Source organism: Dromaius novaehollandiae, chromosome 11 (assembly GCF_036370855.1).
Source record: "Dromaius novaehollandiae isolate bDroNov1 chromosome 11, bDroNov1.hap1, whole genome shotgun sequence".
Lineage (NCBI taxonomy): Eukaryota > Metazoa > Chordata > Aves > Casuariiformes > Dromaiidae > Dromaius > Dromaius novaehollandiae.
In genome coordinates this window covers 8,751,169-8,777,903 of record NC_088108.1, presented here as the reverse complement: position 1 = coordinate 8,777,903, position 26,735 = coordinate 8,751,169, and the positions used below count along the sequence as shown (strand labels likewise).

Sequence of the window (26,735 nt, the reverse complement as noted above, 5' to 3'; positions counted from 1 at the left end):
TTGGAGGTTATAAGAATGAAAATATACTCCTTTACAAAACCCCCTTAAGGACTGTATTACATAAAGGAAAATAAATCGCAGTCCTAGAGGAAGTTGTACCTATGAGAAATTTTGGTCTCAGCTGTATAGATCACCTCTCTCTTTACAGGGGTTCAGTCTTTCAAGCTACTTGGATCCCACAGCTCCTGTAAGGCTCTGGTCCTTAACTATCATGACTTCATCTTTGAAAAAAATTAATTATTCCAGTTAAAGAGACTCTGATTAGTTTTATATTTGCTGTGACTTCTAAAGATGGGGAAAACTTCTCTCAAGCATTTGGGCAGCAAGCATGGTAGCTCCCACTACTTCAGCTCCTAATTTTCTTAAGTGGCACAAGGATAAAATTTAAAAGGTTTGTTTTACACTTTTGCTAGTTATTTCAGTCTTAATATTGTGGAACAACTCCCACTAGCATCAGACTTCCTCCCCAACATAGTTTTATTTAATCTATTTTGAAAAGAAAGCAGATTCTTGTCAAAGGGATGAGCAGAATTTGATTTAAAAAAGGAGTAGTAAACACAAAGGCTGCAGAGAAACTACTCAGTGCAGTTTCATATTACAATTCAGTTGATTTGATTTGTGTCACCAGAAGGGGGGAAGTTGTCTCCTCCCCTCCAGGTCACTGCTTCTCATTCTACCTTATTGATTAACCACAGAGGCAAAGGACTTCTTTGTATCACAGGACTCCAGGCAGACAGAAGGAACAACTGCATTTGAAGTTTACTCAATCCTGCAGTATTTGCTGTAGAGAAAAACACATAGACGCACACTGTCTCCAAAATACAAGAAGAATCTAGGTGTAACAATGGCTCCTGCCTTTCTGTCAGTACAGATTCATCCTGTATTTAAACTACTGTACCCAGGCCAAAAAAGTTCATGTTCCAACTCTACTTTTTTAAAGTCCAAATAGCAAACAATTTATCTGGACAAGATATTAGCATCAGCCCTTCTCCAAAGAATACGAACTGGCATTGATTTCACAATCCACATTTTCTAGTTCAAACAAACTACTGATCCTTTTAATTCAAAAAAACCCCCCACACCTTGCAGGTGGGAGGAGGAATTAAACTATTAGTCATAAAGGCAAACTTGAAGACTTCTAGATCTGAAGATTTCTTATCCAGGTGAATGTCTAAACCTCACCAAAAATACAGTGACCTGCTATATCATGTCTTATGCCAGGCAGAGTCCTTATTGTCAGGCATTAAGGGCTGTATACAGTCAACAACATTTGTATTTACTTTTATGAAATAAAGAAACAACAAATTAAGCATAGTATCAGTCAGGCAAAAGAGGGCTTCAGATTCCTTCTCTATCTCACACTGCAAATGTAAAGAACATCTTAAGACTGCTCAAATTAAAGTAAAAGAAATTTTAAGGGACCCTAAATCAGTCTAACTTAGCTAGATTAGCAGATCTAGAAAAAGAGTGTCAAAGATTTTAATGAGCTTTAGATCAGGGACAAATGCCTCAAGAGATAACTGTAAACTTGACGGAATGCAAGTAGTCAAACCCTGAGTTCTTCCTGAAACCACAGTTAAAGTGTAATACACATCTGTGTTTCTACACTAGGCAGATGTGCTCGGGTTGTTGACACATCATAGATTCGGACCCTTTCAAGAGGCATCTGATCAGCAAGCAAGTACAGAGGACTCATGCATGGCAAAGACAAAACACCCTCACACATTTCCACACCCATTAACACCAAAGTTTCATAACAATACATAAACTAATAAAGCGACCACACACACACAATGATTTACGACCCATTGAGAAAACTATTGTTTATTTAGAAAAAAGGTTACACTGGTAGAATTCAGCAGATAAAAAAATTTTTTTGTTTTTTTTTTTAAAAATGTCATTGTGAAACTTTTCAGACTAAAGTTCAGCGATACAAAGCTCCTGTAGCTGTAATTGAAACTTAATTTATTTCAGTTTTGAAGAGAGCATTTCCAATTAATCTAAAAACATCATGACAAACAAAAGGTGTGGCAAGGGACAACTGAGCACAGGTTTAGGGTGGGGTGGAAGGGACGGGGTTCGTTCTTTGTTTTTTAAACAAGTCAACGTTGTACACATAATATACAAATAATCCCTAAGCATTGCATGAAAACAGTGCTCCCACTTGTTTTTTTTTAGTCACTGATATTAAAAACAGGCCAAGTAATAAATAAAACTGAGTTTAAATGAGGTAAATTCAAAAAGGTTCAATAACTGTTTATTTGTGGTTTTCAAACATCTAAAAGAATGCATTTCAGATCGAAAGAATTACTAAACTCAGGCAGTATTTAGACAACCTAAAGTGGAACTCTGTACACATGAAACCTCATTTGCACTATGGCAACTGTTTGTTTGCAGCACATTGTGCTAAAATATGGAATAGGTAACACTTTCAGCCAGGTACTGAAAATAAATGTGTAAGAAACTAAGCAACAAGTTAAAATACAGTAATGTACAACTCAACAATTAAATCTTCAGCATGGGGGAAATAAAGCAGAGAACTGAATAATTTAAGGAGATGCAGATGGGTCCTCTTCATTCACAAATTTCTGTGCAATCTATACTCTGGAAAATACATTGCTGGTCACAGCTGGATATCTTCCCATTTCAATTTCACCTGCAATCAAGGCATACAAAATTGCAATTAGATGTCATTCAAAGAAATACTAGTCTCACAACTCAGCATTTTATTCCATTCACAATTCAAAGAATGAGGGAAAAATGAAATTTTAATTAGTCATTCTTCCATTAACTCAAGGTTACTCTGTAACAAGAGTTGTATTATGTAAGCATTACATTTTAAGTAGTGAAATACTAACTTAAAGATACAAATAAACACGCCATCACTTGTCAAAGTAAAAGCTGATTTAGAATTACAACCATCCTCAAAATGTTAGTATCTCTAAACTAGACAAGAAAAATAAATGCAGTCAATCAGAAGCTGTACATTAGGAAGAATGTTTAAAAAAATTAACAAACAGGTACACAGGAACATTAGATTTCACAACCGTGTTGCCATAAAAAGCATTTTTTATACTTCACTATGCAAATTATGGAGAAGTATCAGTATTTTATGCCAGATGCTCCAGTTTAGCCCATTACATAACTGGATATGAATTTACTGCAACTGACATTTACCTAAGCACTTTCCTTAAATCATGATACAGTCATAAAAGAAATGAATAAACCTGGGATCAATCCACAGAGATCAGGCAATAATGACTTTGTTGGATGCAGAATCCACCATATACCATTAATTTTTTCCAGAGGACTGCTCCCAATCATTCTGTTTGGAAGCTATTCACAGAAACATCTTCTATTATTTCAAGAAGATAAAACAGCAATAATACTAAGAAGCAGTAACCCCAACTCTTACTCTTTTTCTCCTCCACCAACACCCTCTAAGGAGCACAAGGTATCAGTGTGATCTTTGTTACCCAAAAACCCCTCCACATATTTGCCCTTGGCTTCAGTGGCTGAGCAAGCAATGTCACCAGTCGAAACTCCTGAGATCCTTTTTCCAATAATCCCCCATTGCTCTTTGAGGCAACAATCCACCTGCAGAGATTATCTTCAGAAGACATTTCAGGATGATCAGAAAATTTCAGAAAGTTTCTTCCCCTACCACAGCTGCATATTGGAAAAAAGACAAAGCAGCTTTCCTGCATCATTAGACTTCTGGGTCCAAAGCAAAAAGCCTTTGCTATCCCATCAGAAGTTTTGTCACAATTGTTTTGGGGTTTGTTTGTTTTCTGACCCGACCAAAGCACAGATACTGCTGTAATTCTCTGGTAGAAGACCTTTCCAAAACATTCCTTCGTAAATGTTATATAAACCATTTTACTACCCTTACATCTCTTGAAAAAGAATTACCAACAACAAAGCGTTTACACCTTTCAGATTTGGTCTTTGTTTTACTGCAGCTGTCAGATGCAAACAGGATGTGGAACTGCGTCAAGGTCCCTTTCTCTGTCACCTAAAGCAAGCATAGCCACTGCAAGCAGCGTTAATTGGAGAGTCCACAGCCAATAACCTCGCCAGTAAGTTCTGTCATATAGTATCACCTTAGGTATAAATATTCTAGTTCTCAAAGCAGGATATCCATGTAATTGAATCACAAAATCATCAAGGTTGAAAGGGATCTTTGGAGATCATCTAGTCCACCCCCACTGCTCAAAAGCAGGATTATCTAGAGCAGGTTGCTCAGGACCACATGCAGCTGGATTTTGAATATCCTCAGAGATGGAGACTCCACAACCCCTCCAGGCAGTTCTAGTATTTCTCCATTCTCACAGTAAAAAGACTTTCTGTTTAAGTGGGATTCACAGCAAGTCATTTTGTGAAAGGTAGCATCTTTTTTTTAGACTAATCAATGTAGTCATGAAAACAAGACAAATTTTCAGCCTCATTAATCCTTCTGCAAGATCTGAGATGTAAAGAAGGACTTGTGCACCTAGTCTTGTCTTCCCCCTCCTCCCCAACTGTAGCCCTTTGTCTAACAAAGATCTCCTTCCACATTCTGCCTGGCTTATATATTGTATAGTAATCAGAACAATATTACTCTGAGAAAGCAGACATTTCAAATATCAAAAAAATGTGCAACTGCATAATAATAATAAAAACGGTTTCAACTTCATTTCTCCTTGTGTTCACTTGGAGTGCTCACAGAATCTACAAACAAAATTTTCACAGAAATAATTCATCAATTCTGAATAAAGAACAAACACGACAAAAATAATAAAGCACCAAGACAACTTGCAAACAGAGAAAGTGAGAAGCTCTATCTTTCTGTATTTGTTGAACATCGGTCATTTTCATATTTTCCCAACCATATATACACAGTTTATAGAATGTAAAATTGTCATTACCCTATGGAGAAAGACTGGTAGCGATGTGTTGACTCACAGGTTAGGTCGGTCAGCTGAACTAATTTTAAGTTCAGTGCAGCACTCTCCTGTGCTTCCAAAGTAACTGAAAATGAATTATTCTGAGACTCCTAAACTGCTTATATGCAAAGCAGGGGGGGGGGGGGGGGCCACCCTCGTAAAACTCAGTTTTAGCCTCCACATATCTGAGTGGGTCTGAAAAAAAACCTAGAACACTGCTTTAAGCACAGCTTATTTTTCTCTAAGTTCCAGTTTGAATATAGGTTAATCAAAATATACAGTTTGAAGTTTCTTTACATTCTGTAAAGTAGAAGTTTTCATTTGTTATAAGATGTGAAGAGGAAGAGATCAAAGACTAAACAGACATAATTAACTGACTTACTGCTATAGGACAATTTTTAATTACGTTTCCAACACATACGGCAAGATATTCTCAATTAACAGGTAGACTACCAATCCTGAAGACTATCAGGATTCAGTGATTCATCTCTTTGATTTTTTAATCCACCTTTCTTAGAACAAGTACCAAATGTGCAACCGTGCCCCAACATTCTTTACAGCCCATTTTATATCTTTTGTTTGGCACTTGCAAAACAGGCTTGAAGATCTAGTCAATTCCTATGCTGAGGATACAGAAAGTTCTCCCTGAGCTAGAACAGAAAAAAATGTATAGTTCCGTTCACACACAGGCTGTTTGTATAGTATACCAGTCTATAGTGGCTATAGGAGCTATCAGTCAAATAAAACAAAGCATAAAAATTTTACCTTCACTGGAACATTCTTCATTATCTGTGCTTGTCTGAAGATTTATGAGTAGATTAAACGTTAAGGACAAATACATCTTATTACAAATAATGAAATGAAGCTACTTTTCAGTATTTATCTTAAATGCTGATGTGTTAAAAGGATATTGTTTCTTTTCTTCTTTTCCTCCAGTGCTGTCTCGTTTTTCTTTCTTTTCTGTTTTTTCTTTATCATGTCTTGATTCCTTTGCAAAAATACATATATGGGAAATAGTTTATTATGGTATACATTGTATAGTCTGACTAGAAGGATCATGCACATTTAAAATTATAACTAGCCACAGTGGTTCTACATAAAGAAAACTGACAGAGTGAAAGTAATCAGATTCTATGATTTGAGATTTTTGTAACTTTATCTTACAGTTTTACAGTAACCTCTATCACTAAAGAGTTATAACAGCTGGGTAATATTGTCTGGTCTTTTACAAATATGGTTACAAGATATTGCTCTAGTTTCACAAAAAAAGCTGTGCTGACATGTACTTAACATATGAATATAAACAGACTGGTTTATACATAGATAAACCCTGCTTTTACATATTTGCTCCCCAAACTAGTTTGCAAATATACTTTCAGTGTTGAATACTCTCCCATAATTTATGAATTTCCTTGGCAACTACCAAAAATAACTATTTCTCTAATTTATCCAGTCAGGGTGACTGCTGACATATGTATAGCCACAAGATACCAGAAATTCCAGAACATTTTGCTACACATTCACAACATGTCTTTTTAATTTAGGCCATAAACAGACAACAAAATCTAGAAAAAACAATCAGCTAAATTGTTTATAGGGAACAGAAAAAGAGACTAGCTTATTTTACCTTTTTGCTACCAGAGGAACTCTTCTCCAACTTCTCTGCTTTGATTGAGTCACCTTTTTCTTTACCTGAAGATTTTGATTTGTTCTTCTCCTTTTCCTTTTCATTTGAGCGAGGGGAATCAGAAGGACTTTCGCTTTTACTATGTTTTGAAGAACCAGCTAAAAACAGAACAGAAAGTTGTGATTCACAACAACAATTAGAAAACCTAACACACACGCACACAAAATAAAGTACATACTTGTCCCATTTTCCTCTTTGCGTCGTTTAGTTGAATCCTGTGGCACCTCCCGGTCACTGTTTGAATGATCCTAATACCAAATACAATTATGCAAATGTTAGCAGACTAATACAGTCATACTCCTGAAGTAGCACCCTACTTATAATCTAAAGAACTTATTTTTTGAATACTTAAAAGGTAACTGAGATGTCACATATTGTTTAAAGCTTCTGGAGATTGGTTTTGAAGAGTAATAATTTAGAATGTATTAATGTAAACCGACCTTTGAAATACTGACAGAACAAAATAAAACACAACCCTGATTTGGGTAACTTCTGCTTTGATAGGTTGTACCACCAGTTATTATTGCAAGAGTTTTCAGCAGAGAGCTTTCCAAGTGTTTAACAACTTTCTAAACTATTTCATAAAAATTTCACCAACCCTTTTTCGATCCTTCCTGTCCTTTTCATCTTTCTTCTCTCTCTCTCTTGATCTTTCCCTTGACTTGTCCAAATCTTTCTTGTCCACTTCTCTCTCCTTACTCTTGGACAGTGTTGGAGTAGTGTGGTTAATGTAGTGCTGTTAAATTAAGGCAATATCATTGGATAATTAACATGTATTTCTAAATGTGTAAATGAAAGTCTTACTCTATTGTACCAAATCTAGCTCAAAGAACAAAATTAAATATTGGTACTATACAAGCAATAAGTAAATAAATTGAAGATGCTTTCAAACTGGTCATCTATAGTTTAATCTGTAATACTGTTTTCTCAACACTGAAAATCCAAGAACTCTTTCACTTAACTGAAACACTTATATTGAATACACACAAAGTTGTTTACCAGTATTGTTTGATACATCAAAGCAGTACTATTGATACAGGATGTGCAGATTCCTGGACTGACTTAGCACTTGCAATTCTGCCTGGAATGAATGAATGGAATCAGTTTCTTAAACAGGTTCTAATTTTTAAAGAATGACCTTAATCCACAAAGTATTTAAGCCAATACTTTGAACAATGTTTTTTTCAGCTAATATAATACAGAATTCAACGGTAAACCCTAAACTTCAAAAGATAAAAGTAGCTGAAACTAGAAGACAGTTGTGTTTGCTCTGCAAGGTTCTAGCCTGTTGTTCCACTCCTCTTTCTAACCAATTTTAATAAGCTTTGTAAAAAATACTAGTTTCAAAGCTAAATGTTTTTATATACTAAACTTTTTTGGGGGGAGGGGGAAGAAAACAAATCACAATAGTGTCAAGTATAACACTTGACAAAGTTCAAAAGCTACTATGTCTATATATAAGGTAGCGCATGTTTTGAGCATCAAAACGTTATAGTAACTAATTCTGTATTTTAATACAATTATTTTTTGTACTCAGATTTAAGAAATACTTTTCATAAATATAAAAAAGCCCATTTTAAATGAAAAACAGCATTTACTAGTATTTTAGATAGCTAAGTTATAGCAACACACAGATTTAAATCAGTACACTTGAGGTTTTTTTTCAAGTTCTATAAGCTATCAATTTTGTCTGGTTTTTCAATTGAAGTGTTCTTTACATTTCTTTTTAGAGAGACCTCCTACTTAAAAGGACGCCACAGGAAGAGCCAAGAGCAAGACTAGTTTAAAACAATACAGAAATCACTTAAACTAACAAAATCAAATAGGGTTTCAAGTAATTTTGTTCTTTTAGTCATGCTAATCCTACCCCTCTCCAGTTTTGAAAATGTTTAACTTGCCAAAACTTCATGTCACTGGTCTTAGGTTAGAAAAACAATGACAGTATCTTGGGTCCCTTTACTTTTTATTACTTACTGGTAATTTGCTACTCTCCTATGTCAAAGGCTGAACCTTCAGTATCCCTTTCACTGGATACTTTTCTTCTTTTTGCTCTTTTCCCCTCACTCATCTTCTCTTGTTCCTTTCCCTGTCTTTATTTTACAAGCAAATTTATCCTCGCCCCCTTGTTTATTATCAACTCTTAGCAGTGACTTGCAGACATGGTTTCTCAATGCAGCCCTATTTATCTGCCTTCCACGGATGCCTTCTACGTTAAGAAAGCAAAGACTTAACTCTGCTTTCCTCCTTCTCTGCTCCTTACATCCACATGGTCTTCCATGACAGATTGCACTGCTCATCTACCATTCCAATTCAGAGTTGTGGAAAACTGCATTTGTTTGTCCTTTACAATAAAAGGCTGGATCTACCTTGTCAGGCTTTACCATCTGGCTTCTAAAAATGCTGCTAGCTGAAACCACATCAAATTTGCAATGCTGCTGTGTGTTGTGTAGTCTGGGCAAAGGCCAAAGTAAGAATAATGCAAACTCAACTCAAGTCTGGCAACATTTATTCTACAACGTGCAATGTTAAACACCACTTCAGTGGTCTGGCCCAAAAACCCAGGCTAAATCGGGAAGAAAGCAAGCCTAAAAGCATACAGAAGCACTTGACTTCTGTGAACTTGCAATGAAAGCTGAACTCATAAGTCTCTTACAGGCTTCTGAATATCACATCCTTTCCCCAAACAAGTACACAAGAGTATTTAACTTGTCTTATACCATACACAGGCAACATAGTCAAAAAGTGCCTTAAGTAGGTTAAAATGGCACTAAAGAATGAAAATTAGTTAATTAAGACAGAGTAGAAAATAGCACGTAGAAGCGAGCAAATAAGGGCTGGGAAAAAAAAAAGCACTTCACAAGCAATAAATCCATGGAAAAAGTCACAAAACTGCAACACTTCCAACTACATCTATACAAACATGTTATAGTTAACTAAAATTTAACTTTTGATATTGACTAAAAATTCGAGCCATTTTTGATGATTTAATTACAAATAGCTCCACTGTCTGATTGACTACTATGCCAGTGCGTTGACATGTAAAATAAATTAGCTTTAAAAAAAAATATTTAAGTAAAACTTAACTGAAGTTTAAATTAACCAATTGAAACTTAACTAATATGAGAAGGGAGGGGAAAAGGAGAATAAGCAGACTGCCAAATACTACACTTGGTATAGATGCGAGTTCAAGACATGTTATCGTTCTCTAAATTCAAAAAACTAAGTTTACAAGAAAATAAAGACAATGACTTATAAATATTTTTTGAAACTATCTGGATTGGATCCACAGAAGCTATCATCTAATCAGTTGTAAATTATGAGAATCAAAGGATGCCTCCCCAGTAAATACACACAGCTGGCACTGGAAAGATTCCATTAAAAGGCATCAGCAAATGTCCATTATAAAAATCACAGCTATTCCAAATTAAAACACACAAAGTGTTCTGAACACCTTGTTTAAACAGAGAGCTACAATTAAAACATTAGTGCAGCATACAATATAGAGCAAGAAGTGATAAATCCATTATGCATTTTTAAATTTACTTTATAGGGAAAAAATGTATAATTCTATTGGGTCCACTGTACATGTAAGCCAAGGCTAAGGAAAAAAGAAAAGCAACAAGATAGCTGCAGAATCTGTTTCTAAAAATATCACAATATTCTTAAATTTCATTCAACGCTTAGAAACTTTCTTTAGCATATATTCTCATAAGATATTGAATCTGAAGTGCATTTATAAAAAGGAAACACACAAAGATGGTCATTTAGAAGTTTGGCTATGATGTTTAGAAATACAGTACTTGAAATATCTGTTGGAACATATCAATACAACAGCAGTAAGGGGAAAGGAGAACTGATATTCCAGGTGTCTCAAACTTTTTTAATAATTAAAATTTCTTATTGGTACCAAAAGAGAATCAACTACTCTAAGAGATGATTTGTATGTATAAAAATGTCTTTATGTTTAAGCAATTTATGTAAATTTAAATATTTCAGGAAGGACCAGAAAAGATATTTAACTGGTACAGAATATTCAAATAGCCAGCATTTTTTGCTTTTTTAATTGACTATTCAGGTACACAATTTTGTTTACTCATTTGGAAATGAGTAAAGCAAAGACAGTACTGACAGCTGTGCTTTATTTCTTCCTATAAACTGAAGGTAAAATTGTCAACTATGGAAGAAAATCTCTGAAAAATATCAAAAGAATGGTAAATTCAGGAGCTATTTTTTAGGTTGCTTCCACACAAATTCCCCCATCACAGACCTGCAGGCAAGAGTGGGCCTCAAGGATAGCACAGCACAGAAGTTCTATGCACCAGGAAGGAGAAGGGAAGAAAAAAAGAAAAAGAAAAGAAAAAAAGAACAAAACAAAACAAATGGGGCAAAACCCGCCCCAGCCCATTCTGTTACTACATTAGCATTTACAGGAATGGAATTTGAGTTTTCTGATGGAGTTTGCCACAAAACCAGTAATAAGTTTTCTCCGCAACAAAACACAAGAGTAATCTTTGGTGGTGTCTAAAAGATTCAAACCTTTGCTGAAGAGTCCTTGAGTTCGCTGAGGTTGTCCTGTAGAAAATGAATGGAGATGACACGTAAGCTGGAATAGTTTTCAGAAACCAGAGGAACTTTGGGAAGCACGGCCGTACCCTCGAAACAAAAAACAGCTACTCCTTCTGAAATAAATCTTATGTTAATACTTTACACTGAACAAGGCTAGGAACTACAGTAATTTTTAAAGAAGGAAAAAAAGTCATATCTATTCTCTACAGCCAATTATACCAATAAAAATATGCAAACTACAAAATTTCTTTATATCTAATTTTTCATAAAATATTGAAAATCTACTCTCCCACCAAGACTTCTGCAAAATATGAAAGAAAAAAAAAATCTTAACTCTAAATACAGCTGAACCACAGGTGAAATACAAGTTAAAAAAATTAAACCTATCTTCTCCACTTTCAGTTAAATGTGGTAGAAGTCACTCTAGAATGACTTTACATTGCCATTTACAAAAACAAGTAAAAAAAAATACTGTCACCCATTTCCTCGAAAATAATTACAGCTATTTTGGAGTTCTCCAAAATTAGTCTAAATCTTTCAAGTAAATCTTACAGAGAAAGAGAGGTAAACTTTGAAAAAACAAAAAACAAAAGAAAAGCTTGTTCTAAAGTTGGTAAGATGGTGAAGTTTAAAAGCCCACATAATCCATCACAGTGCTCTTGATGAAGTATTAGTAACTTACAGTTTTAAAGGTTCAACGTACTGCAAATTCAAAGATTCCATGAACATAGAGATGGTTTAGAAATAAAATAAATATGGAGCAAGGATTGGCTACCCTGAGTCTTCAAGTAGGCTACACCCATGGTTTTGTGCTGCGCTTGAATGCTTGGGGTTTCTCTTTGCTGGTTAGTAGGCTTGGTTGCCACATCTGGTTTTATCGTAACGCAGGGCTCAACACGGTGGGAACCCATTGGAAATAAACAAACCTCGAAGGGAAGGTAACAACAGAAGCTGCATGCTCACTGAATACACACAACTACAGGAGAACTGATCACCAAGGAGACTTTAAAATGGAACGCCTTTCAAGACTCCTCCTTAGAAGGCACATATCGGTATGATGCTCATCAAGAAGCCTGATGAATTCAGAGGTATTGTACATCCCGTATGATCCAGGAATCTTCAGTGCTATAGATTCTTCAATAGAAGTGCAGAAAAATATGCTCCACTCTGCTGCAAAGACTCATTTGCTTGTAGCTACCATTGCACTCCAAAAAAACTGACTGCTTAAAACAATGAGGCACTTCTGTGTAAAAATTCTCTTGCAATTTCCAAAACTATTTACAAAATTTGTGCTAGGTCCTTGAAGCTTTATTTTGGTTAATTAAAAATATTTTTTTTTTTTAATACAAAAAAGACAGTCCGCCAATAAAGAAAAGGAATGCATTTTCTAATGCAATATAAAACCTCCAGTGGTTCCAGTGTATACTTGGCACAAAACTTGAAGGAAGTCGGATACTGGCATCCCAAACTTGTGAGCCTAACATGGACGCTGCCTTCCTCAGGCTATACTAACCTTTACTGTTGAGGAATGTGATGGAGAAGAATGGGTATCAACTTTGCGGCGTTTTTGTTCTGAAGGAAGAAAAGAACAATAGCATTATTAAAACACAAGTAAAACAGGATAAATCTAGTAATATGGCTTTCTGGAGTACCAAAAGAATTTAAGTTAGAATTCAGGTTTTACCACTAAGGAACCTAGCAATAGCAGCATGCCTCGACTGTTTACGTAAGCTTGCAGGGAAAAAAGCAAAACTTAAAGAAACTGTGCTGCAAAATTATGCTCTGTTCAAACTTTCACTTTAAATATGTCTATACCTAACTCTCAAAGTTGCTAGGAAGACTGAAAAGGTGAACCAAATGTAAAGCATTCCAACCCTACTTTACTTGATGTGCAACAAATAGAATATCCCAACTATACACCTCAACATCAGTCTCAGATTGCTATAACTTGAAATGTTGACATTGAGGACTTGTTAATCCTTAATAAGGAAGGAATTTAAAAAGCTTCCTGTGCCCTTCTAAAGGGTAAAAAGGCCCCTATCTCCTGTTTCCTTTCAATTCAAAGTTTATGATGAAACTCTCAAGGATTGAAGATTTTTGCATTAACTCTTGGCAAACTATGTAAGGCCTCAGTTACAGCAACACATTATAATAAAGATTTAGATTTATACTAGAGGTGTTCAAAATGTCAGCATAACTAATTACAAGCTGATAGACTATATGAAAGTGAGCACTTACTAAAGATATGGGAAGTTCAAGCATTCACATCATTTGCCTTTTGAAGAGAACCTGAATGACCTCTTCTAGGCACTAAGATATTTAAAAGCCAATGCTAAACACAAGCTGCTATGTCGTCATGCTTTCTCACCATCTCCGGGACATTTTGACATTCATGGATTTTTCTAAAGACATAGCCTAAACACACAAACTTACCCCTTTCAGATTCTGATGTTTCTGATCGGGGAACAGGTGACTTCAAGGACCCAGCTACTGGCATCTTTTCTCCTCCTTTAGCATTTTCCTTGGATTTCATATCCTTCGCTACATCTCTTTCTCTGGACGGCTCCTTTTCTCTCTCCTTTTCTGCAGCTGACTTTGAATCAACGTTGGTAACAACTGTCTTCATTTTTTCTTCTTTTGAAGTTTTTTCTTCTTTCTTGGCTTTTTCCTTCTCTTTGTCAGATTTTGGCGTTTTCTCCTTGATCTCTCTTGCTTTATCATCTTTATTGGCCCGTTCTTCCTTCGGTTTATCTTTTCCATCCTTCCCAAGTGCCTTGGTCTCTGGAGTGGCAGCTGGAGTCTTTTCTTTTTTTTCTTTATCTTTTTCCTTCCCACCTTTTTCTTTATCATCTTTTTCTTTAATAATTTTGCTGCATAAAAAAAATAAAAAGGCCAATTAGCGTGTATACAAAACTAGCTTTAGTTTTATCACAAGAGTTTTACTTCTAACGATTTGATATATCCTCCTGAAAACACCAGCAGTCAGTCAGATTTTTTGCTGTCACTTTATCAGAACAGCAACAAGCAAGCACTCTAATTTATTTCACATTTTTTAGCTGAAGTGGAATGCATTTAACAATAACATCTGCTTAGTACAGCTGCATATTTTGAAATAATTTTATTTACTAAACATTGAAGAAACAGAAAAAAATTATATGGAATATGAAAGCAAAAAAGAAAGTCAGGTCACTTTCAAGCACAATTCTAGGGTTTGGAAGGAAGAAAATGCGGAATATTGAAGACTAAGTTCCTCACCTATTAGAAGCACTGTTTCCATTGCTTGTTGTCACCTTTGGCGTAGCATTGACAGCTTTATTAATAACTTTCACAGCACCCTGAGATTTCTCCTTTAGTTTATCTGCTTAAAAAGACAAAAAAGTTTGTTTCAAGGGAATATAGAGCTCACCGATTAAAATAAAACAAACATCTCCACTTATTCATGCAAGATCAGTTGCAACTGACTGTTAAATAAGTAACAATACAGAACACCCTCTCTCAAAATCCACTAAAAATATGTATTTTAAAGAACATGTTGGCCCTATTTAGTATCACATTTAGGATTTTTTTTTCAGTTTAACAATCCCAATTTTCAGGAAGTTGTCTATAATATTATAAGAATTCTACAAAAAGCAGAGGTTTACCAGTCTCCTCAGCAGTGCTTTCTTCCAGTTTAGCTGTATTTATTGAGAGAGATGTAGGCATCCCAGCACCACCTGGCCCATTTTGTACTGTTGCAGCTACAGCATTCCTGGCAGGTGGGTCTTTGTGGTGGAATTCATTTTCAGGTACCATGTAAGGCTTCCTACTTTTCAACTGCCCAGAATAGCTGCAAGTCGCACAGATTGTTAAATATGCACAAACATAAAGCAAAATATGGGTTGAATTTAAAATGATTTAACATAACGGTTCATCTGTTATTTCGCAGTTTTCCCCAAATGATATGCAGTTTCTGGTCCCTTCAATCGCCTCCAAAAAAAAGAACCCAGAAACCAAAAAACTCACCCTGACTACAAAACCTCTCCAATCTCTCCCCTCCTTCCCTACCCAAACACACACAAAAAACAACCTATTGACAAAACTTCAACTGTTATAGCAATCTGAACGGGCCATCGAGCACACAGATGATTCTGCATTCACCACAGAAAGATGTAAAACATAATTAAGCATTTTAGTTTAACATTTTAGAACTGTATAAACTTAGACCAAAAACCTACGCACTTAGCTTTCTTCATTTTTACTCTATCTGCTTGTTACTACACTATTTCTCTAAAATTAAGTTAAGCTCTTATGAGTGGAAACCTTTACTATTAAATGTGCTTTACTAGAGTCTTGTAAAGGCAATTAACGATCATCCAGCACGAACTGTAAGTTTTCATTCACACTGCCAGCCCTGAGATGCAGGATAGCGAAATCTTCTGCGATAAGGTAAAAAATCAAATGTGTTAGGACTGCAAAGTTCCAAGTCTTTAGAAGCCTCTCATGATCCACTTCTAATCACTTTCTTAAAGTAAGGTGTTGTTACCCCATAGCCAATGCATATAGATCAGGTCTCTTCTCTTTCTCTTCCTGACATATCTTATGTACTCTTCTTTCCAAGGCTTGGCCCAGGTTCAATACTTTTGGATACCACGGAAGGATTTTGGTCAGCACAATCAGGATATTTCTGATGTGTGTATATTCACCTGTTTCAAGGCAGTGTACAGAAGCCTAGAATACAAATTAAACCCAGTCAAGATTTTTTCCATTAACACTTCCACAAACATGAACTTCCCAGCATCCTTATTTACCTTAGTTAACTTATAGTGCCATTTGTGTACCACATGTCTAAAATTCTCATAATCCAATTGATCAGCTTTATTTCCGCCATCAAATCCAGTTGCCCGTAATATAGTGAGGAAGCCTGGATAGTTGCCACATTCCTACATGTGCATAAAAGGAACAAAAAATCAAGTCTTTTTCAGGAAGCATAAAAATAAGAATTCAGCAAAAGTTAATACGACAACTTTATCACCAATGCTGCTGAAGATGAAAATGGGAAAGGGAGAGGTTATATATACTGGAGAGGGAGATTCTGGATTAGAGGTGAAAAGATTCTTTACAATTTAGCTAACTTTTGCAGGAAGTATTAGGAGAGTCTCTCATAAGCTCCCTAAACTGTTATCTTCATGACAAACTATGAGAAACCAGAAATACAAGTCATATTTTATGTATGAATTTACTTATGAATTTATGAATTTACTTATGAATATTAATTACAGAAACTCAATTCTAAAATCAGAATACCAGAAAAATTCACACTTAGTTTTCACTAAATCCATCTTTATTGGGCCTGATTATACAAGTGGACATTATATAACTCTTTTCATGAGCAAAGATGTTTTAGCAACTATACGTACCTTTTCATATATGACTCTGTCACTGTGCCATCTAGTCACGGTCTCCAGCATACAGCATAAAAACCTGCCATATCTACTAGCTTCATTTTCAGTGCAACTTGCTACTGTATATATAATATCAGAAAAAACCTAAGAATAATAATAATAGAAAGTTAGCTTTGACTTGTTCAGTTTACTGAATTACAAAGTAACAAGAGCCAGCAGAATTTAAATTTCCTCTAGTCTAAACAGCTGTTAGGCTAGTTTCTAAATATAACAGAATTCAGGTAACAGAAATATCTGGAAACTGCATCTAGTCTGATGAACCAAATCTCATTCTACTCAGAGAAACAAATAAGAAAGGCAGCCTTGTCTATTATCTACACAAACACTTTATTAAATATTCTTAGTTTGCTTTCAAGACTTTTTTCCACCCCAACTTTCAGTTCTTCATAAATAACCTTGAATCGAAAGTACATACACATACAGCTGCTGGCGATGTACAGTTTTCCATAGTTAAAGTGCATCTTCAACGGCATATAACTGCTTTGTTTCCAAATTAAGTATTTGGTTGAGCAGGTAGAAAAAAACACCTAAGCAAGCTGATGCAAAAGGATGTTTTTTTGCTAGCTGCACAGGTTCATTAGGCAGTCAGTTGTACAAAAAACAGCAAAACCCTACTTTTGTCACATAGAACATGGACTGAAGATTTGAGCAAGAATGCCATTTTAGACCCATGAAATCAGAGTGGATACCTACTTCAAAAGTCGTATCTGAAAGGAAACCAGAACAACTTTTAACTCAATGTTCATAGGAACACAGTCTCCACCCTAATTTTTACAGTACAGTCCCACATAAATCCTTTTAATCAAAGCTCACAGTCCAATCTGTTATAACTGTACAGATGACTTGCTAACTTACTGCTATTAAGAAGCTAAATTAAGTGCCAGAATGGTTCTGATATCCTAGAACTGTATACAGAACCAACAGCTGTTGGAGCTGAATCCATCCTGCAAGATTCTTTCATCTACACTCATCCCTTTTTCTTCCACAGGAAGAAAAAGAATGGCTATGCAAATGGTGAAAAAAGTCTGAACAGCCAACATCTCTTCCAACTGCCCTGTTTGACCCAGAAAGTCAGGCTGCGCTGCTGCTATCAAAAGTACTCTTTATGGCACCATATCCTCCCCTTCCCATGCCTCAGCAGTGATACAAATTTGTCCCATCTCCGCAGTACTGTACACTTGGGTCCAAAGGATGATGCTTGTTGGGGGAAGCATAAGAAAGCTCCTACCAGAGTGGTAGGGCGCACAGCTGGAATGGGAGGGTAGATGAGGTCACGGAAATGCAAGCCACAGGAAGCTTGCAAAACCTGAATCTGACTCCTGTGACTGCTAAGATTTGGATCACTCTAACCTATAACAGATACAAATGACTTTGCTCTGAAACTCTATCCTCATTAGGATAAATCAGGAAAAAAAGTTTTTTGAAAATAATCCTCTGAAGCTCTAGGAAAGCTTAGTTTGTACAATCCTAAGCCCATAAGGGAACTCCTGATTACCATGTAGATTCTGGAATTAAACACAGGTAGCGATTTTGTTAAGATCTCTTCAAAGCAAGGCAGTAGGAGGAAAAAAACACCACAGAAAATACTTTCAAAAATAATAATTAAAAATATATATACTGTTCTAGCTACTTACTCTATCATAACAGAGAAGTGTTGAGAAGTTGGGTGTTTTCTGCTGATGCACCAGTTCTACAAAGTGAGCACAATAAACCGCATCGATTGCCGAAAAAATGCAGCGAGGAAATATACACAACTGCAGAAATTTTGTGATAGTCTCATTTTTGGTAGACTCTTCAAAAACAAAAAGAAATTAAGAGGAAAAAAAGACAGTAAATTAATGAGATAACATTCAAAACACTCTTTTCCCCAAGAAGTTCAATATCATTCATCTATATTCCAGAAGTGTATTATCCTACATTGTAGGTATATCTTTGCTACTACTGGGCAAAAGTCAAAATACGCTTTTTAGTGGTTTAAGAAAGAGGGGAGTGGTAGGAATGGGGTGACAGCAAATCTTTTTTTCTTATAGGGAATCTTTTCTGTTTCTCAATGGAGGAAAAACAAGCTCTAAACAACTGTGATAAATTGCTTCAACTATTCAAATTCTGTGCGTTAGCAAAAGGAACAAAGTTTGCTATTTCCTCTAGAACATGTATTTTCTCCTTTCTAGATGGGACTAGCTTTCAGCTCAGTTGCTTTAGGAAAAGAGGAGCATGCTGTCTGTGTACAGTCTCTTAACAGTTGTTTCTTTCCCCCACCCACCAAGCAACCAAGAAGCAAAGAAACAGAGTAATAATTTAGCTACCTCAGCTTCCTGTTGTGAAAGTCCCATTCTACCACTGAGTAAAAGCTCAACAATTAGCCGTTCCATTTGACCCACCAGTGAAACACACATCAAAACTAGTCCTATGGCAGCTCTTGCCCAGTTAACAAGGAATGTAAGAACAAGCTGAGAGGGCTGTGCAGCACAGAGGAAGGCATGAAGAAAATGAGCAAATGGAAAGAAGAACTGAACTGAAAACTGAGAAGGTAAGCTAAGGAGGAAAACCAGTTGCGATCCTCATGACGGCAATTGGCATTACTGCACTGGGACTCTGCACAGGCTGCAGGGCACAGTTCATAAGAACCAGGGTTTATTTGCTCTGATTCCATGATGCTCATAAAATAAAACTTCTTCAGGAAAGGATTATCAGCTTCTACTTAACTAAAATTTCTATATTAATTTTATTAAATTTTAGTATCTACCTATCACTCACAAGTTAAAAACAACACTTAACCATTTTTAATGAAGTCTAGACAGTCATGCCTGATACAGACAACTGTCCAAGTTTTAATTCAAAAGTTTAAGTTAAAAAAGCAAGCAGTCATACTCAGATTAGCTACAGTTTTTTAATGTTAAAACTAGCAAACTAAAGTCTGTTTAATCAACAAGTTATCCCACTGTTAGCAATGTAACCACTCACAGGCAAGAAAGCGGTCTGTAGGACTGTAACCAAAACAAAAAACAAACAAAAAACCCAGCTATTACAGAACTGTTACTACCACAGTCAATGTGCTGCTCAATTTCCTTATATAGCAAGACCACAGATGATTTGTTTCAATGTGGAAAGTGGATTCTTGTTTAAAGTGGTTAAATATCCCTTTGCAAGGAATATCCCCTGTGAGAGACACAACAGTAGTGCCTCTCAGGACAGATTTGAGGAGTTTTAATAAGTTATTTGAAGAACACAAGAACTCCAAAAAGAGAACAGTAATTATTGCAGACATCAGACCTTGTTCTCCTTTAACTTTTATTCGCAAAATGGAACAGAAGTCTGTGCACAAACTGAGGTACAAAATACCTGCAGTGGCCCTAGAACCTGACGAATGACAGCAGCTAAAGCTGAAGACGTAACCACATACCACTGAAATAACTGCTGCACCATCACAACAGAAGCAAGCATCTCAGCTAGGATCAGGGCAATTTCACCAAGACAAAAATTCCTCCAGAGAAGAAAACTGACTAGAGAAAAATATTTCAGATTAACCACACTGATCAGTTCTGAAAATTCTTCAGAAGTACAAAAAATTACAGATGTTCTGTCACAGAAAAAAAGTTCTGCCTCCTGCCTATCTGCATTTGTTATCTTTCATTTCACTATTAAGCTGACACAATACTTATTTTGTCATTGGACTAGGGTTTATTTTACTGTCTGAATAACAGCATATAACGCTGTACATGCTCCTAATCTTGTGCTCCCATACACTCTGAAACAAAGTTAATTCAAATCACTCATCTGGATTTTAATCCACACATGCCTGTTCCTTACAATGTAACAATCAGTTATCCTGACTTTAGTAGTGTCCTAAACAGCAAGCCATTTTGTAATTAAACCTTCACTGAATTGGTCGATCTTATATTTATTTTTTAAAGTAAGTGCAGTACTTAAAAGGTCTCTGCGTTGCAAGAAGCAAGCAAAACATCTCTCTGAAAAACAATTACTCCACATTTGAAGTAAAACTTTTAGCCTGAAGATAATGTGTCTTATCTTGTTAATAGGCCTCAACATACGAGATCAAATTCTAACACCAACATTTAGAGTACCAGTCTATCAAGTCTCAGATCAGATGAGCTTTTAGGTCTGGGGACAGGGATGACTACAAAAACATCCAGAGTTTTTCCCTGCATACTCACTTGCCAGAAGCCAGTTATCCTTCTCCAGTTTCAGTCTCTGCAGAACCCTTTGCACATGCTCCAACTGTTTCTTCTCCTCTTCAAGAAGCTTGTCCTGAAGAGCTGTACAGCGTTCTTTTTCTTTTTTCTTTTTATTTGGAGGCTATAAATGTCAATGCAATTCATTTAATATACTAACATTTGCTATAGATAAATCCCTAATAATGCTAAAGAATATTTGAAAAGCTTTCTATTTCACTAAATAGTACACTGCTGTAGTAATCACCTGATTTTACCTACAAAAACTGAATGATTAAAGCCAAGATAAAAGTGAACAACTAAACTAGAATACAGAGACAGGTATCAAAGTCTGTTTTCCAAAACACAGATATTCCAGTAATTTTGATTTAGTGAAGCCACTAGTATTTTTAATATAGGAATTCTCAGGAAGACTCAATCCAGATTAAGTGAATGTGAGAAACCAGAATGGATGAATTAGGTTATATTAAGCCTCTCTGAATGGACCCACTTATTCATAATTAATAAGCTTTGACTTTGGTTAGCTTAATCCAAAAATATATTTACATAAAATAGGCGAGAGAGCAGCTACCTAAGTGATTTAATTCAACATGGTACCTGAATTGGCAATCATTTAAATACAGCAAATTAATAGTTGATTTGTCATATATTTCTAGCTTAAAAACAGACAGAGAACAAAATCACATACACTAGCATACAGACTACCTTACTCTATGAAAAAAAGCAAAATTTAGAACACAAAAAAATACGAAATGTGTGTATAACTTGCATGCCAGCAGGGACAGAACTTTCCCTGCAACTACAATCAGTAACAATATCACAGCAAGCAAATACCGTATTTCCTTTATTCTCTTCCTCAGCACTAAGAAGCACATACAAAAACATTATTTGCATAATTTTTAATTCTTTGCTATTAGCTATACAAATATCCACCATTATCCAAAAAGAAATAAGCAAGTCTGCAGAACGTCATTTTGAAAAATACTACTATGAGATGTACACAGACAGTTGTTTTACACTGTTTAGATATGGGGTTACAATCATCTAATATAAGATTTCATAAAGCAAAGTCTTTCAACATTAGAAAGCCTAAACCGGAACACAAAATTATATAAACATACCATTTCCTGATTGTCATCTATGGCTTTCATCTGGACTTTAAGTTTATTGACTTCTCTGTCATAGCTACTATGTGGGACAGCAAGGTCATACATTGTCAGTGACCAGAACGTAGCATAAAACTGAGGACTGATGTCATCCCAAACCTTGGGAAGGTGCAGAGAGATCACAGCATCATGAACAGGAGCCATCACCAGCTCACATGATGTAATGTATTTGTGAACTTTGTGCTGCTGTTTATTTCCCTTCTCAGCTTTTTTTAGTTCATCATACTTTGACTGTGGATTAAAAATGAGAAATAGAAATATGTAATCTTTGTACACATAAAAATACCATATAATTTTCTCAAAAACCTTTAAGAGTTTACACATGGCGTTTGTACACATAAAACACTAAAAAAGTCCCACAGAACTTTTAGTATTAATCTATACTGGATGGATTTGATCTTTCTTCATTGATGATGTTATATTCTTCCAATTCACCAATTGTTACAGGAAAACACTTTACCACACCAACAAAAAATTGCTATCAACGTTTAACAACATTCTAGATTCAGAGGCAAATTCGTTTCTGACACTTCCTGGCCTACCACATCTGTCTGCAGCTGCAACACTTTCCTCCTTAGCAAAAAGGCATCTAAAACACCTGTCAAAACTTATACATTTGTAGGAAGAAAAAGAGAACTTCTTGTCATCACCCAAATCAGAAGACATGACTTCACTGGCTACAACTTCAGTTGTGCAGAAGTTGAAGAGTAGGCTGTATTTTCTATAAAAATATGGCATAATCTTTGTTTCAGTCCACAGCTTATTTTCCCTGCCTTAATTCTTCATAAAGATAAAGCTTCTGCAAGGTTTACTTAGCAATCAAACTGTAGAAGACCCTAACACACACAGTCATAAAACACAATATTGCAGCTCTAAAAGGAGACGAAGAAAAGAGTTTTACTTACTGAAATATGGTGCGCATACATGGGTCTTGAAAGGAAAAATGCAGCATCATGAGGTGTGTGAAACTCATTACAGAGAACATCAATAGAAGGCACTCGCTTAATGTAATCCTCCGTGCTTAGGTTGGATGCTAAAAATCCACCAAATTGTACCAGGGTGTCATGGCACTGCATATAAGAGAAAGTTAGAAGACAGTTCAGAAGTGAAGGTAGAGAGGGCTTAATTTTTTTTTTTTTTTGAACAACATACATCACAGTAAGAAATTATTATTCCCTAAATACTTTTTTCCAATGGGGGAAAAGATGCTAAATTTTCCATACCACATCCTTCTGTCATTCAATGCTGACTCAACCACTCCTGCACCTAAAAAAAGCCCCACAAAAGCCAGCAGAACTAAGAGCATTCTGTTTCATTAGAATGAAACAAATGAAGAAAGGAATTAAGGCTGCTTCTTGAAAAAAAAGAGGAAGTTTCTCTAACAAAATAAGATCAGAAGAGCATAATAGTCAACTTAAAAATATAAATTTCTTGTTTCCTATAACAAAGGACATCTTAATCTTTCACTCAGAGGTCAATTGAAGGAAATGACAAATCATCAAAAGCTTATGCAAAGCAGTAACCAGTGTTTCCTAAGAGAGACAGACATCTTACTTTACATGGACAACATGTCAAAAGTGTTATCTTGAAAATATTTTCAACTGTATTTTTCTTAGTTTTGTACAGTCATTACCATATCATCTTTTGTTGAACTCTGTTATCTGCAGTTGACTCTAAAATAGCAACTCAGGAACAAAATATGGGGACAGGGAGTGTGGGAGAACAGAAAAATGAAAAGAAAAAGAAAACATCACACCAAAACCCAACTTCGTATTCTTTCAAACCCTATATAGGCAAACTGAGCCATACATCTAGAGAGACAGGACCTCAGCTGCACACATTCACAGCATAATGCACATCTATGTCAATTTATTAAATGAGATCACTGCAACTGGTTTTGCAAATTCTTATCTACTGTGTTGATACACCAGAATTTACCAAAGAAAGGGTTCTTACAAATGCATGCTTTTACTTGCCTGATCATAGAGCTTTCCCACAAGCTTCAGATGTTTTTCCCCTCCCTCTTGAAAGATCACACCATTTCTCTGTTGAGCCATAAGCAGGCACAGTGGAAGGGCAAGATCATGGTCCAACAATGCATCCTTCAATCTCTGAGAAGATTTTTTTGTGTTCCTGATTTGGCCAAAGTACCCACCCTGCATAGTAGAGACAAACTCCCTAACTTTAGAAATAGGGCATCATAAACATATATGTATATAAACTGTATATGCTTCTGACTGAGAAATTGCATATAAACAATCTTCTGTCAAAAAAATCTCTCTCTGGATCTAATACTGTAATTTATGTATATAAGAATCAGAAATAAATAGTCCTGTACGCAATTAGTCCTCTACACAGTAAAGAGTGACATTTTAATCCCCACATCTCTCCCAGAATCATTTTTACATCCACGTTTAGAGCAATATTAAGATCACAGTAAGTGAAAGCATCCTAGACTACATGACACTGTACTTTAGACTTAAATTTGCCATCATCTGCTCCAAGTCTCTTCTCTGTTTAATAGAGATACTTCAGACTTCAGTTCTGATTAGAGATATTCAGCTCCTTAGAGAGCATACACAAGGTCTTTGATGCAAAAACTAAAACAGATTTAACCACTAAGATGGTTTAAGTGTTACTGTACTCAACAGTGTTGCTACTCTCAGAACAAGTCCTGCAATAACAGGACTACTATACTGGCTACTATAATTTGCAGACTGTCATATAACACTGGATAATGAAGGCTGTTTTCATTAGTATGGGATACCGTGAAGCACAGCAACTACGGCTCACACGCACTTTGTTTTGGCTGCCTGTCTGCAAGGCCCTTAAGCTCACTGGAGTGGGCAGCTCTGCAATGAAAGCAGTAGCCTCTTTTACAACTCTGTTGCCAGAATTCATGAATCAGTTCTTCAAAAGCACCCCTAGCAAGCAATAGCTATCATTAACCTACTAAATAAACTAACATGAACACACCTCAGCTTTTAGCTGTTCTCCACCAGTCATGGCTTCCAACTGTTCCATTGTCATTTCTTCAGTAATTTCTATCCCAGCCATTTTTTGTACCACCTCTTTTAAAATAAGCAAATCAAAGCTGCACAGAAAACAAAAATGGAGCAGAACAAGAAAACTTCTGTAAGAAAAGGAAGCTATAATATTCAGTACATAGTACAAAACAATGCTATAATGCACATTAAACCAGTTTTTTTAAAATCAATTAAGATATAACTAGTATGTTGAGTACATAATGGCTTCTTTCCTGCAGGCGAAAAGTTATTACTTAAAAGCAACATAGACCTTCAATAGCTGGATTTCAGAATGCCTTGGGAGAAGCAGTACAGCATTGATTTTAGAAACAATAGTGAGTGTAGTAACATTAAAGTATCAACAAACTAATCATAAAAATGTAATTGTTCCTTTATGTTGTTTCTACACACTTCACACTGTATCTACCTATACAGCTATTTCATCTATGATGAACATGGAATTCTCTGGGAAATTCCCTGCCCTCCCCCCTTTTGTCCCCCCTGTTCTAGAGCAGTATACAACCTTAGAAATTTACTGGCAAAGTCAGTCTAGCAAGCTTATTTTGATCATGGACACTGTGACTTAAAGCACAGAAAGTACAAAACACTCCAGTAACCATCCCCTCCAAAGACTAGGCTTTACTCTATGCCCTGAATTAGAAAGAGAAATGACTTTTCCTCAACTGAAGCCTCGCAAATTACACCATGATCATTCAAATCTGCAATATTTTGTAGCAACTTCTGAAATTTGTGACCTATTTAAAAAGAAGTGTCGACCTATGCCCTCCAAAATGAAGTTTTATACTTAGACCTTTAGATATTTTTATTTTTCATAGGTATACTTTGCTTGCTTACTGTTCCAGCCACAAATATATTTTTTGTTTAGGAACTGTACAATTCCAGTATATGCTCTAAACAAAATATTGCGTCCCATGGAACAGGCCACACTGCTAAATCCACTTTAATTTTACCATCCCAAATATTAAGCTGAATGTTAAAACTAATTTGATTTTTTCAAAATACTTAAAGCCTTACTACTTAATAGTGGGCAAATACAAGAAACATTACTTACCTTTCTTCTGTAGTTCAATGTGATTGTACCATCATCAGAATACAAAACAAATTGGGGACAAGGGAGCACATGAGACTGAGCGTCTACATTGCAGGGAAGGGAAAAAACTAGATTTCTCAACATGAATACCCTGAAGTAACATGCTGCATTATCTCCACTGGTAAGCTGCCTTTCAGCAAGCATATGGGGATTCATAACAGACCGTATTATAAATCAATACTCACCTACATGATAAAAAAAACATCCATTCAAAATAAACAAAAAAGAAAAAGCAATAATACTAAGCAATGACAGGGAAGGACAACAGAAGGAACAGGAAAATTGAAATTGCAAAGTTTGTTTAAACGAAGTTTTGAATAAATGATTAACATTGATGTATCAAGGAGCAATTCAATGGTCATTAAATAAATCAAAGAATTTGAGTTAACAGAAACGTTAGAGACATTTCTGCAGAAAAGGTATTCTGAGACACAGTAAAGTAAAACTGTAACAATCACACCCTTTGCTATCATGGATATTTCTTTTTTAAATAATGTACAGTAGTTTCTATGATAGTATTCCAAACAGGGAGAGGTTTTTTTACTTTTTGTTCATCTGGTTGGTTAAGACAATTGGTATCAAAAATACATTGCCGATAGAAACAGTACTTCAAAAATATG

The 26,735-nt window shown here is 35.7% G+C and overlaps 1 protein-coding gene across 4 annotated transcripts in view; it reads right to left on the bottom strand.

The window, feature by feature from the left end:
* Window positions 1-1,797: 1,797 nt before the first annotated feature.
* The window catches only part of THOC2 (THO complex subunit 2), a 64,054-nt gene continuing 39,116 nt past the window's right edge, over window positions 1,798-26,735 (bottom strand). For 2 of the 4 annotated variants that reach the window (XM_026123134.2, XM_026123136.2), the window contains 20 exons: window positions 24,955-25,072; window positions 23,955-24,134; window positions 22,884-23,048; window positions 21,934-22,209; window positions 20,795-20,936; window positions 18,254-18,411; window positions 16,575-16,703; window positions 15,966-16,097; window positions 15,701-15,885; window positions 14,820-15,004; window positions 14,434-14,539; window positions 13,612-14,048; window positions 12,692-12,750; window positions 11,149-11,184; window positions 7,211-7,348; window positions 6,791-6,860; window positions 6,553-6,710; window positions 5,837-5,913; window positions 5,691-5,738; window positions 1,798-2,656 (listed from right to left, as the gene is read on the bottom strand). In XM_026123134.2, coding sequence (XP_025978919.1) covers window positions 5,711-5,738; window positions 5,837-5,913; window positions 6,553-6,710; window positions 6,791-6,860; window positions 7,211-7,348; window positions 11,149-11,184; window positions 12,692-12,750; window positions 13,612-14,048; window positions 14,434-14,539; window positions 14,820-15,004; window positions 15,701-15,885; window positions 15,966-16,097; window positions 16,575-16,703; window positions 18,254-18,411; window positions 20,795-20,936; window positions 21,934-22,209; window positions 22,884-23,048; window positions 23,955-24,134; window positions 24,955-25,072 — 2,779 coding nt within the window. In that variant the 3' untranslated portion in view covers window positions 1,798-2,656; window positions 5,691-5,710. The remainder of the gene's footprint in view (window positions 2,657-5,690; window positions 5,739-5,836; window positions 5,914-6,552; window positions 6,711-6,790; window positions 6,861-7,210; window positions 7,349-11,148; window positions 11,185-12,691; window positions 12,751-13,611; window positions 14,049-14,433; window positions 14,540-14,819; window positions 15,005-15,700; window positions 15,886-15,965; window positions 16,098-16,574; window positions 16,704-18,253; window positions 18,412-20,794; window positions 20,937-21,933; window positions 22,210-22,883; window positions 23,049-23,954; window positions 24,135-24,954; window positions 25,073-26,735) is intronic. The other 2 variants (XM_026123135.2, XM_026123137.2) reach the window with 1 other exon arrangement.